At 43.1% G+C, this 12,704-nt stretch overlaps 1 protein-coding gene and 2 long non-coding RNA genes across 3 annotated transcripts in view; 1 reads left to right on the top strand and 2 right to left on the bottom strand.

The window, feature by feature from the left end:
- Window positions 1-7,098, bottom strand: part of LOC147832564 (uncharacterized) — a 59,836-nt gene extending 52,738 nt beyond the window's left edge. Inside the window, exon 1 of the long non-coding RNA XR_015516787.1 lies at window positions 6,871-7,098. This is a non-coding gene — a long non-coding RNA (uncharacterized LOC147832564). The remainder of the gene's footprint in view (window positions 1-6,870) is intronic.
- LOC147839594 (uncharacterized) lies at window positions 2,900-5,170 on the top strand. The gene is made up of 3 exons (XR_015516775.1): window positions 2,900-2,982; window positions 3,288-3,477; window positions 3,872-5,170. It is a non-coding gene; the product is annotated as an uncharacterized LOC147839594 (long non-coding RNA).
- Window positions 7,099-7,417: 319 nt separating the features above from the next.
- On the bottom strand, window positions 7,418-11,748 carry LOC147839593 (uncharacterized). Its single transcript, XM_087295746.2, has 2 exons — window positions 8,114-11,748; window positions 7,418-7,754 (listed from the first exon to the last, which is right to left on the bottom strand). Exon 1 carries the CDS (start codon window positions 11,614-11,616, stop codon window positions 10,702-10,704), a length of 915 nt encoding a protein of 304 aa, XP_087151872.1. The 5' UTR covers window positions 11,617-11,748; the 3' UTR covers window positions 7,418-7,754; window positions 8,114-10,701.
- Window positions 11,749-12,704: the final 956 nt, after the last annotated feature.

Genomic DNA, 12,704 nt, shown 5'->3' with positions numbered 1-12,704 from the left:
ATTATGTCATTACATTATAACTATTATGTAACAACATTGTATTTGCATTGTTATAACAATGTAATTAGATAGATGATAGTAGGGCAGAGCGGGGCACAAAGTAACACTTGGTCAAATAATAAACAAGATATTGGAGTTAGACAAACCATTTGTTTTTTACCAACAAAACACAAGCCTTACCTACAAATGAGCTCTGAAATTATGATCGCCGAACCTATGGTTTCTGTGCAGTGTTGCCAAAAGTGCCAGAAGTAAAAATGTTACTATTTACCCCACCTGCGGAGCAAGTTGTAACAGACAGAGGGTTAGTTGTAACACATGCTTAAAAAGGCAGATTACACACAATTTAAATCCAGTTTACTTTACATAATATCTATATTTTCTCAGTACCTACACTGTCAGAAAAAAGGGTACGGTTGGGGTACATTTGTGAACACTTGGGGTACAAATGGTGAAGTTGTACCCTCAATGGTTCAAAGTAGCACCCTAAGATAAAAATGGGTAAAAATGGTACAAAAATGTTCCCAACTGTCAAAGGGTCCATGTTTGGGCCATTTAAGGCCCAAAGAAAGGTACAATCACTTGTGTGAAAAAGGAGCAAGTCAACGTGTATGAAATGGTCCTTTATTTATGTTATGAGTTGTTGGTTATTTGGAAGAAATGCACAAAAAAAACTGTACATTATAAATTTAATTATTTAATTATATAAACATGGCCTTATAAATATTATAATATTTTTGATTTAAGAAAATGTTAACATAAATCCCCCTAAATGTAAAGTGAAATGGCTTATTATACACAAACCTTTCTTTGATTATCAGATTTAATAAACTACTAGAATGGACATACAAGTATAAAGCAGGTGTATACAATAGGAATTAAAGGTAACCAGCTTGGTAAACAAAGACAGAGTACAACATTGTAGCATTAATAAATAAATTAATTAATAAAACAATTATAAAACGTAACAGAATAATACTGCCAAAATAATACAGCTGAGAACAAATAATAGATTTAAAAGAAAAAAAGCTGGCCGTTAGATATACACGAAATGTATTAAATATAATCTTTTAACTACAAGGGGGAGATTGAATCCAGCGGCAGATCCGAGATTGACTGGCCGAAGTAAATGCTGCTGTCGGCGGGGGAGAGAATCATAAAGCTCCCGCTGACAAGAGTCCGCTTTCACTGAAGCACATTGTCAAAGAAGCGCTGTCTTTTTAAATAAACTGCCGATTCGAGTTTAAAACAACTACATTCTCGCCTGAAATACTCTTAAAACTACATTTTGTGACACATTAGATGATTTTTTTTTAAACTTGCGGGTCTGCAAAGCGGGGATTGTCCATTGACTTTCGCTTAGCATTAGCAGGCAGCCAGCAGATTTGAATTCGTGTTGTCCAATAGGATTTTGCCCGCGCCGTGCATTCATATTGCGAGCTGATTACGTGCGACGGTTAATCTCCAGCTGTTGCACTGTTCTGACGCTCTTCTCGCCGCCGATGGAGGATGGACCTGAAGGACTCAAAGAAGCTGGAATACGCTCGTGAAGACGAAGCACAGACATTTGCAGGTACGTTTAATGTTAATAACTTATTGTAAATATCCATTGGGTCATATTCAATTTATAATTGACGTTACTTTGCCTTGTGTATGTAACTTCGTTATGATTACCGTCGAGTTAAGTTGCCTGCCGCGTGAGGGGACCCTTTTGTAATTTAAGGTTGACCAGAAGTGAAAATATGATTTTTCACATAACCTGGCCATGAGACAGAGCTCGAGACGCTGAAAAAACAGCGGTGAAACGTCCAGGGAAACTGTTCAAACACATTTCGTTTTGTTTGGATAATGTTGTTAAGCCTTTATTGCATACGTTATTTATAAATTCAGAATTTTCTCAGTGTTGGGAAGCTAACGTTAACGTTCATGCTAACGTTCATGTTTACTCAGGACAGGAGTGAAGTGAATGTCTGTCCCCTTTTTGTCTGAAACAATAACGTTATAACTTTAGTTTATGCATATCTCGACCCACGTTCATTTATAGCAGTTGTATTTTGTAACGTTACATATTCAAATAACGTTATAAACGGATGTTTAAGAGAGTCCTAATCATCTGTCGTGTCAGATCGAGGTGCAGGTCTTTATCAAACCTTTGAGTTGCTAATTTAAAGCTTTTTTTTTTGTTAGCTGTTAACCTCAAGTTCACACCGATCATGATTTTTTTTTTATTTCAGAAAATGAAGTGGACGAGGAAGCAGTAGTGTAATAACGTAAGTATTTAGTATTTTGTCTTTCATCTGTTTGTTAATAATTATTTATATATATATATATATATATATATATATATATATATATATATATATGTGTGTGTGTGTGTGTGTGTGTGTACATACTTTTTCCCTAGGAATACATTGTGCAGTCTTAAATTTAATCTCCCTTTTTCTATGAACTGTAAAGTGAAGTGTTAAAGTTAAATTTGAATTTTTATGATTGTCATTATTTTTGACTTATATTTGATCCAATAGGTAATTGCTGCAATTGGTGAGGATGCATCATCTTTTGGGAGTAATGCAAATGTCCTTCGTATCCAGTGAAATAAGGTGTGTGTGACCCTTTATTAAAAACACCCTTGTCAGTGAGACCCCACATTTTAAATCAGTTCTCAGTTTAAATTAAATGTTTAATGTCAGTATAAGCCAAAGTGTAGGATCAAATGACTATTATAAATGTTATCACTATTGTAAAAATATTTTACTTTTCAAGCTTTGTGGTGAACACATATGTGCATTCAAGCTTACAACTATTTGTACAGTGATAACTAAAGGGAAATGGCAACAAAGAATATTAGATATAGTTTTTATTTAAAGTGAATCACTAATTTCCTTTTTGTTTATTATAGTCATGGTGAACCTGACTGAATGCATTCATCAACCATCTCCAACCAAGTCAGAGGAGAATAGAAGTTTGCAGATGATCTAACAGGTATTAACATAAAACTTACATAATAATAATTTTGCAGATCAAACCTTTATTTCTTGGATGTGATCATTAAGTGCCTTTTCAAGCTGCATTTAGAAAGTTCAAACTCATAGGCCTTATATACAAACCCTTAATATACAGAACATTCCTTAATGTTTTTCTTTAAAAAATGTAATTCATAAAAATACATTAAATATCTTTTATTCAGCATTTGCTGAATCTTTTTTTATTCTAAAAACGGGTCTTTTTATATTATAAAATTATTTAAGAGTACTTTGTTAATTTTTTTGTCTTTATTTTATTTTAAGGTGGTGCAGTGGGTAGCACGATCGCCTCACATCAAGAAGGTTGCTGGTTCGTGACTCGGCTGGGTCAGTTGGCATTTCTGTGTGGAGTTTGCATGTTCTCCCCATGTTGACGTGGGTTTCCTCCAGGTGCTCCGGTTTCCTCCACAAGTCCAAGTCCAACAAGTCCAAAGACGTGCTACAGGTGAATTGGGTAAGCTAAATTGGCCATATGTATGTGTGTGAATAAGTGTGTATGGGTGTTTTCCAGTGATGGGTTGCAGCTAGAAGGGCATCCGCTGCGTAAAACGCGTGCTAGATAGGTTGGCGGTTCATTCCGCTGTGGCGACCCCAGATTAATAAAGGGACTAAGCCGAAAAGAAAATAAATAAATGGATGATTTTATTTTGCAATAGATTCTGACTTTCGTGCAGCTCTAATTCTGCTCCCCCATATCTTTAAAGAGAAAGTTAATTGCTTACAGTAATTACACTGGGAGAGGTTTGGGTACTGTTGGTTAAACACTTTGTAATACTCTGATAGATGTTATGCAGTTCTGACAGATTTTACATTGTTTATTGATGTCTTTTTTCTTTTTCTTTTCACAGTGGGATGATGATGATGCTCCCTACCCACCTCTACAGATGGCTGAAAGTCCTTTGCAAAGTGTTGGAGAATAGGAGTTAAAAGGCATTATTACATCCTTCGCCGTTTACTGTGTTTTCAACTTGGCTTATCCACGCTACATAAAAAATGCAAAGGATGAACATCAGCAACTCACCGAGATGGAACAACAATTTAAATTTGACCATCAGCAACGGTGGGAAGATGGAGATCCAAAATTACAAGAAAAACAACTCAGTGCAGCTGTCCGAAAGAACTGGTGTTGCTGGGTCTGCATCAAACAGCAATGCTTGGATCTTTGCATTTACTTTGGTGCATGCGTTTCAAGTCTGCATCAGTATTTTAAGACTAGCAGCTATAGACATTTTAATAACATTGCCCAAATCAACTGAGAAGCACAAGATGACACAATGCTAAGAATTTTTTCCGCCCAACATCCTTGATGAGATTGACACATTCAGGTGTTCAAATTGAACTGTTTTTGTGAGCATGTGAGACTGCTAATGGAGAAGAAATGACTCTTTCCTAATGAAATACATTTTAAATGTCAATACTGCACTAGTTTCTGTGTAGCAAGTTTATAATACTGCTGTTGTATGATTCATATTTCCATGCAAATACACTAGGAGTTGACTTTGAATGGGGTGTTATAAACCAAGACAGATGGACTTTCAGGCTCTTGAAACATACTCTGCTGATAAACTGTTTAAGAATGTTTAGAAATTTTAAATCAAATGTGTAATACTGTTTGATCAAATGTGTTTTTGAGATGTAAAATGTATATAGTAAGTGACATGTTTCATTTTACTGTATGGAAAAAGATTGCTTTGAGATTCTTGATGCTTTTAGAAAAATGTAGAATGCAGTGCACTAACAAAAATATACTTCATGAGGTCTAGTGCTGTTTTAGAAAGATTACTTTGTTACATTGGTAAAAATGCTCAGTGAAATGGGAATGTACTGGTGTTAAAAAATAATATTAAGCTTTTTTGCCGTTTCATAAAATTTTTAATGTTTAAGCAGCTATTTTTTTTAAGTTTATGCATCTGGTAGGACATTGTGATAGTTTAAAACTTTCATCCTCTAAAAAGGTGACAATGTAATTTTTTTTAATCTTTCAATGAGTGTTTGTGATAAAATGTTACAAGTATAACAGTACAATTATCGTGCAGTTTGTACTCATGGAAAAATATTGCTTTTTATTATTTTAAAATGATGTAATGTTTAAACATTCATCCTGTAAAAATGTTGATATTTAATGTTTAATAAATGTGATAAATGAAGTTTAATGTGTATGGAGTACAATTCTGAAGTGAAGGGGTACAAAATGAATCCCTATGGAGGAGAAATTGTACCTTTTTTAAAGGTACATTTTTGCACCATAGCCCAAGTAAGGTACAAATTAGTCAGCAGAGGTACATATTTGACCCATTAAGGTACATACTGCTAGGGTACAAATATGTACCCATGTGAAAGGGTACAACAGGTGTACCCTTGAGGGTACTGCCCCAGTGACAAGCCATTGTACCCCTAAAGGTACAAATTTTGCACATTTTTTTCTGACAGTGTAGCTCAATTTATTTTTATTCTACATAGCACAGTATGTTTACTTATTTATTGGATAAATACATTTGAATTTATTTGGATTATTATCCATTATTATACAATGCCTTTATTTGGAGAATTAGCAATAAAATATTTTTTGTCAAAAAAAAAATCTATTAAAAATCATTTTATTAAAAAAGTTCTCAAAATTAAAAAATATTGTGTTAGTTTAATTGGTGTTCAACAGTGTGTGGCTTAATTTTAACACTCTGTTACAACTAACCCCGCTGTGTCATGTTTTCCTCAAAACTGGCTAGCAGTCACTGTGTGTTTCTTACATCTTTCAAAATGGTTTTATCTTTTAGCCTAGAAGACGGTGATCACAACAATACAAGATTTCACGTTCATACTTTCACAGATTTTTTTAAATTAAAAAATATTGACTATAATAAAAAATACCTTTATGCTGCAAAAATGTTTTCTCTTGTGTTTCTCATCCAAATTTCACCGAACTTTTTCAATAATTGCCAGGAAGACATCTGCTGACACTGTGGTAAAAACCCTTGGAAGAATGCCATGATCAAGTCTGAGCAAATACCTTAAAACTCTGTGTTACACTTAACCCCATGTTACTTTGTGCTCTGCGCTCCCCTGTTGTAAATGTCTTCTTGTATACTTCATGTACAGTACAGTATGTTTTATATTGTGTGTTGAAGAGTACAATTGCAAAGAAACATAGAAATGACTAAAACTAGAGATTTTAGTAGTTTTCAGAAATCATGATTTTACATTCAGTATTGAAGATTTCAACTGCAAAAATGTTGAAATATAAGACTTTTAGAGATGGTAGCAATCAAGAGATATAGTATCATATTCCAACTCATTATGTGCTGTGAATGATTTTTACAGCGTTAAAGGGATCATCTTAAATACAATACTTTCTGTATAAAATGTGTGTAAAATCTAGACTAAAATCAAAGAGAAACAAAAGTTACATGTTTTATGTTTAGTAGACGTGAATGAGTCGACAGAGAAGCTGACTTAAACTTGCTCAGAGAAACGCTGTTGCTGTCAAACATGGTTTACTACACTAAGCCAGTTTAATGGTGAAGGGATTGATCCAATAGGCCTATTGATAGAAGGTTTGTGAAGACATTTCATGCTCCCTTAATTAGCATTTTGTAGTATTTTCAAAATATTTTATTATATATAGTATTTTATTTTAATAAATTTGAGCTCTCACACAGCTCTCCCACCTTCTACTTACAACAGGGGTTGAGGAGGTTATCAAGCCATCCAGCTTGAAAGACGGAGACGAAAAGACGAAAGTCTCTGCACGGGCCTGCCCTGAGGTAAAAGTGACACTCATCTGAGAGGTCAAATATTTCATACACAAAACATTTTAAAGACATAAATGCAAACAAACTATTTTAAACACTGCTTGGTGACTACAGCTGACAATGCTTGATTAAAAGTTTTGAATGAGCAGGTGACACTATTCAGGCATTATTCATTTAGTAGTCATGATGAAATGTTTGCTACTTGAAATAAACACATTTTGTATTATTGTTGGAATCTTATCAAACCATGATCTTATTTAAAACTGTTAACATTAAATGTAATTAAATACATGACCAGCACTTGAGCATTACTTAGGGTCTGTCAGTAGTGATCGCCTGCCTGATTTTTGTTAAAAGGTGGAGGTTGTACAAAATTTGATAGAGGTGGTCACCTCCCTCCTACTTGTCTTTGCAGGAAAAACATCGAGTTACTGTAATAAGATGTGAGTGTTTCCAACAATAATAGAAAATAGTGATAGCTATATATATTTCACATGTACACGTTACAGGATTGATATGAATTCTTCTCTCCAACAAAGATGACTTAAAGATGATATAGTCTTAATGCTTAAACATATAACATATCTTAGCAATTCCAGGCAAATGTCAACCTTAGCACGAAGTTTTCACCAAAATACGGAACCCGTTTCTGTTTTTTTTTTTTTTTTTTTTGTCTAAGCAAGTATTTTACAGAAAAAAATGCTCAAAAATGTCTCTGTCAGCTTTTTCAAACAATTATATTTGATTTACCAAAGTCACACAAGTGGCAATTTCACATCGGTCACATCCATAACAACACTTTTTCCTCATAAAGGCAAAAATATTACATAAAATAAAATGAATCATTTTTGTTTTATAGAGAGCCAACTCTTATCATTTTGATGATTATTACTTCTTTTGGGTCGTGCAGATTAATTCACAGAATTTCTACAAAGTATTTTCATTTAAAGTACAAATCATGTTTATAAAACGTTCGAGGTTACTAAAGTAACCCTTCGTTCCCCGAGGAGGGGAACGGAAGCACTATAAGTGGATTTGATTGTAAAATCCACGCATAGGGAGGTTCGGTTCAGAAGCTACTCGTCTGAAAGAGTATTGAACGGGCCAATTAAGAATGAATTGGCAGCGCAAGCCTGCGCAGGTGAGCGGCATAAGCAATCAACTGAGTATATAAGCTCACCTGGCGCCAGCAGACGCTATCCTTTTTAAGCTGAAGAGACTTTCAACAGCTAAGGGACAGTCATTATGGCGACGGAGTATAGTGCTTCCGTTCCCCTCCTCGGGGAACGAAGGGTTACTTTAGTAACCTCGAACGTTCCCCTTCGGGGGGAACTTCAGCACTATAAGTGGATTTGATTGTAAAATCCACGCATTGGGAGCCCATTGAAAGCGCCATAATGACTGCACCTTACCAACACCCCCGATGAGGAGATAGTCAAGCAAGCGTGACGCACCCACATCATGGGGGGCGCGGTCCTCCAACGTGTCCCTGGCCCTAATTTATCCTACTTCAACAGAAGTTTTACGGATTTATATATATTTTTTGGGAAGTCGTGAGCATCTAGATAATTCTAGGAAAATACGACAGTACATTGGGAAGCGTGCAATCCCGATAGGGAGGACGCTGCGGAGGCCATCCGTTACCCAAGGGGGGATAGATGGCAGAATTTACATATGGACTAGCCCTAAAAAGGGGGAGTACGCATAGCAAAAGAGTGGTTAGCGGGGAGGGAAGACACGGGTCCGCCCAGGGGGGGGACTTAACCGTGGCGGAATAAGCATATGGGATCGCCTAGTGGGGATCACGCATAACAGGCACCTTTACCCAAAACGCGGGCTGACCAGCGGGCAGACCTACAACGTAGTGGGCCAGCAAGTGACTCCTCCGCTGAGTCAGTGCTGGGGGCCACGGAGGAATCTGCAGGGCTCACCTGACGGGGAACTTTACTGACAGATAAAAAGGCGCACGTATCTCCGTGTTAGGGAAAATGGCGCAGCAAGCGTGTTTCAACACCCTACCGAATTGTTTCCTCAATCACCAAGGGTTACCTAATACCCTTGAGGAAACCGGCTCCACTCGCAGATTGTAAAACCTTGCAAATGTGTTGGGTGTCACCCAGCCCGCAGCTCTACAGATGTCTGTTAGAGGGGCGCCGCGTGCGCGCGCTCGAGAGGATGCGAAGCTCCGAGTGGAGTGCGCACGCGCTCTCGGGGGACGCAGCTCATCTCGGCTCTGATAGTGAAAGAAAGGCATCCACAATCTAGTGGGAACTTATTTCGGTACGGCACTTCCCTGCTGCCGACCGCTATAACAGACGAAAAGCTGCTCAGATGATCTAACTCTGAGTGCGGTCCGGATAACACGCAAAACGCGAACTGGACAATAAAGAAGGGCTGGGTCTGCCTCCTCCGAGGGCAGCGCTTGCAGGCTCACTACCTCGTATTAAAACGGAGTGGTAGGAACCTTGGGCACATATCGCGGGCGGGGTCTCAGGACGTGAGAGAAGCCAGCCCAATTACAGGCACGAGTCACTGACCGAAAAATGCCTCCGGGTCCCCGACCCTCTAATCGATATCAACGCGACCAGCAGAGCTGTCTTCAGGGACAGAAAGATACTGAGTCGAGGATCGAAGGGATCTGACGCGGCTTGTGTAGCGAGATCCTAAGAGGGCATGAGAGGGGGCGGGGTGGATTAATTCGCTTAACGCCCCTGAGGAACCGGATGATGAGGTTATGCGTTCCCACGGTGCCGCCAGCCACCGCGTTATGAGAGCGGAGATGGCAGCCACGTAACCTTGAGTGTGGAGGGCGACAGCCTGCTCTCCAACTTCTCTCGGCGTAAAGAAAGCACAACGCTGATCTGGCAAATTACGGGGGTCTTCTCAGCGAGAGACACACCTTTCAGTGAATAGACTCCACGTCAGGGCATAGGCGCGCTCGGGGAGGGGGCTCTAGCCCGAGTGACGGTATTAGCCACCGCAATCGGAGGTTACCTAAGTCTTCCTCGCGTCTAAAAATCTCTTCAAAGATCGGCGAGGGTGCCAGGTGGTGCCCTGTCCCTGAGAGAGTAGGTGCTCTCTCGAAGGGACTGCCAGGGGAGGGCTATCGCGAGGGAGAGCTCTGACATCCAGGTCCGGTTGAGCCAGAGGGGCGCAACCAGCAACCTGTTCCTCGTCCTCCCTGACCTTGCACAGTAACTGCGCGAGCAGGCTCACTGGGGGAAACGCGTATTTGCGCGTGCCCCGAGGCCAGCTGTAAGCCAGTGCATCCGTGCCGAGAGCACTCGGTCAGGGAAAGAACAACTGGCAATGAGCGATCTCGGGGGAAGCAACAGATCGATCTGGGCTTCCCCGAATCGCGCCCATATCAGCTGAACAGACTCGGGGTGGAGTCTCCATTCTCCAGGACGCAAGGCTGCCGTGAGAGCGCATCGGCTGCACGGTTGAGCTTGCCTGAATATGAATGGCGTGCAGCGATTTCAGCCGCGGATGACTCCAGAGGAGCAGACGGCGGGCGAGCTGAGACATGCGGCGAGAGCGCATACCCCCTATACGGCTGATATACGCCACCGCCGCCGTACTGTCCGTCCTGACCAGCACGTGTTGCCGCTCCAGCACCGGAAAAAACGGTGGAGAGCGAGGAACACTGCCAACAGCTCCAGGCGATATGCCAATGCAACTGGGTACCTTTCCACAGGTCCGCAGCCGCATACCCGCAACGCACAGCCCCCCAGCCCGTGTTGGAAGCGTCTGCTGAAACGACAACAAGACTGGACGCCTGTTCTAGAGACACCCAGGCCTGTAGGAACGAGGGGTCGCTCCAAGGGCTGAGGGCGCGGCGACACAGCGCAGTAACAGAGACTCGGTGTGCGCGCGCGTGCCATGCGCGTCTGGGGACTCGATCGTGATCAGCCAGTGCTGAAGTGGTCTCATATAGAATAATCCGAGCGGCATGAAGCGGCTGCGGATGCCATATGCCCCAGGAGCCTCTGAAATAGTTTCAGTGGGACCACTGTTTTACTGTCGAGCTCTCTCAGACAGTACAGCATCAGCTGAGCGCGCTCTCCGGAGAGGCGCGCTGCCATGGTGACCGAGTCCAACTCCAGCCCGAGAGAAGAGATCCTCTGCACGGGGGCGAGTTTGCTCTTTTCTCGGTTGACCTGAAACCCCCACAGGTGGAAGTGCCAGAGCACTTTGTCTCTGTGCATAATCAACTGCTCCGAGAGAGGGCAAAAATCAGCCAGTCGTAAAGAAATCGAGTATGCAGATGCCCGCGAGCCGAAGGGGCGCTGAGGCACCCTCCGCGGGCTTGGTGAGGACCCGCGAGACAGAGAGAGCCCGAAGGGGAGGGCTTTGTATTGCCAAGCTCGACCTTCAAACGCAAACCGCAGAACTGTCGGTGGCGAGGAAGAGTGGAGACATGGAAATACGCGTCCATCAGGTCTAATGCTGCAGACCAACCCAGAGGACGAACGCACCGGAGGATGCGCTTCTGCGTGAGCATTCTGAACGGCAGCTTGTGCAGGCAGCGGTTCAAAACGCGCAGATCTAGGATTGGCCGTGACCCACCACTCTTTTTGGGCACGATGAAGTGTGGGCTGTAAAACCCGCTCTCCATCTCGGCTGGAGGGAGCGGCTCGATTGCATCCTTCGCCAGGAGGACAGCAATCTCCTCTCGCAAGACAGGGGCGGACAGGGGGCTGACCCTGGTGAATACACACCCGTGACTTGGGGGGCCGTTTCGCGAACTGAATCGCATAGCCGAGTCTGATTGTGCGTATGAGCCACCGCGAAGAGCTGGCCCGCGCTAACCAGGCAGGCAGAGCTCCCGCTAATGGACTCATCGCTACAATCGCTGACGTACCAGCAGTGGGGCAGCGCGGAGTGGGTGTGCTGATCCGGGAAGCTCGCGGGTCCCACGGAAAAGCTGGAGGTGAGATATTTGCTCTCACTCCAAACCCGAGCTCCGGAGAGGAGGCTCGAGGGGTGGGAGAAAGGAGACCGTCCTCCCAGCGCTCGTGAGCCACTGGCGAAACGCACCGAATCTGCAAGCTAGAAAGCATAGCGTCCCAGACTGGCAGATTTCGGGCTGTCACATCTGGGGAAGTGAAAAGTGCCCTTTCATAATGTTTTCATGGCAGTAAAAAGTGCCGTTGGAAATGGGGCCCCGCCCTCCAGCGGGGAAAGAGCAAGTTCCCTCTTCTCCAGATGGCCTGTCCCAGGGGCGCTTCGCGGTCCGTTGCCAGACTTAGCGGCGTTCTGGGCAGGGGGGCTGCCTGCTTCCGAGGTGCCCGACGCGCTCGCTTCGCCGGAGGCGTGTGCGGGGGCGGAGCAGCTCTCGTAGGCGGGCGCCTTCGGCGAGGAGCAGGTATGAATGGCACGGCGGGCGGAGCGGGCTACGGACCGCCGATAAGACATCACCCACCAACTGCTCTCTCACCGCCTTGAATTCCTGGGTGAATTCACAGACAGTGTCGCCGAACCTGGCTGGGGATATGGGGAAGTCAAGAAAGCGGACTTTGTCGACTTTGCGCATATCAGCCAGGGGTGGCGCTCCTGGACCACTAATGTGGACATCGTCCTCCCCAACGTACACGCAGCGGACTCAGTAGTCCGAAGAGCTAAGTCGGCGGCGGTGCGAAGCTCGTAAGCCTGGGTTGGACCCACCCTCGTGCAGCTCGGCCAGCGTCTGCGCTTGGTAGCGCTGGTAGGTGGCTATCGCATGCAAGGCGGAAGCAGCCTGGCCCGCAGCTATGTAAGCTCTAGCTCCGAGGGAGGTAGATAACTTACAGGCTTTGGATGGGAGACGAGGCGGAACCCGCCAAGAAGAGGCGCCGCGCGGATTTACCGCCATCGCGCACTCAACCTGAGGAATCGCCACATACCCCCTGGCTGTTTCACCGTCAAGAGTGGTTAGGGTGGAGGAACACGC

This window comes from Danio rerio, chromosome 19 (assembly GCF_052040795.2).
Source record: "Danio rerio strain M-AB ecotype USA chromosome 19, GRCz13ab, whole genome shotgun sequence".
In the NCBI taxonomy this organism is placed as follows: domain Eukaryota; kingdom Metazoa; phylum Chordata; class Actinopteri; order Cypriniformes; family Danionidae; genus Danio; species Danio rerio.
The sequence above is the reverse complement of the archived record's forward strand: the minus strand, read 5'-3'. Positions and strand labels throughout refer to the sequence as shown.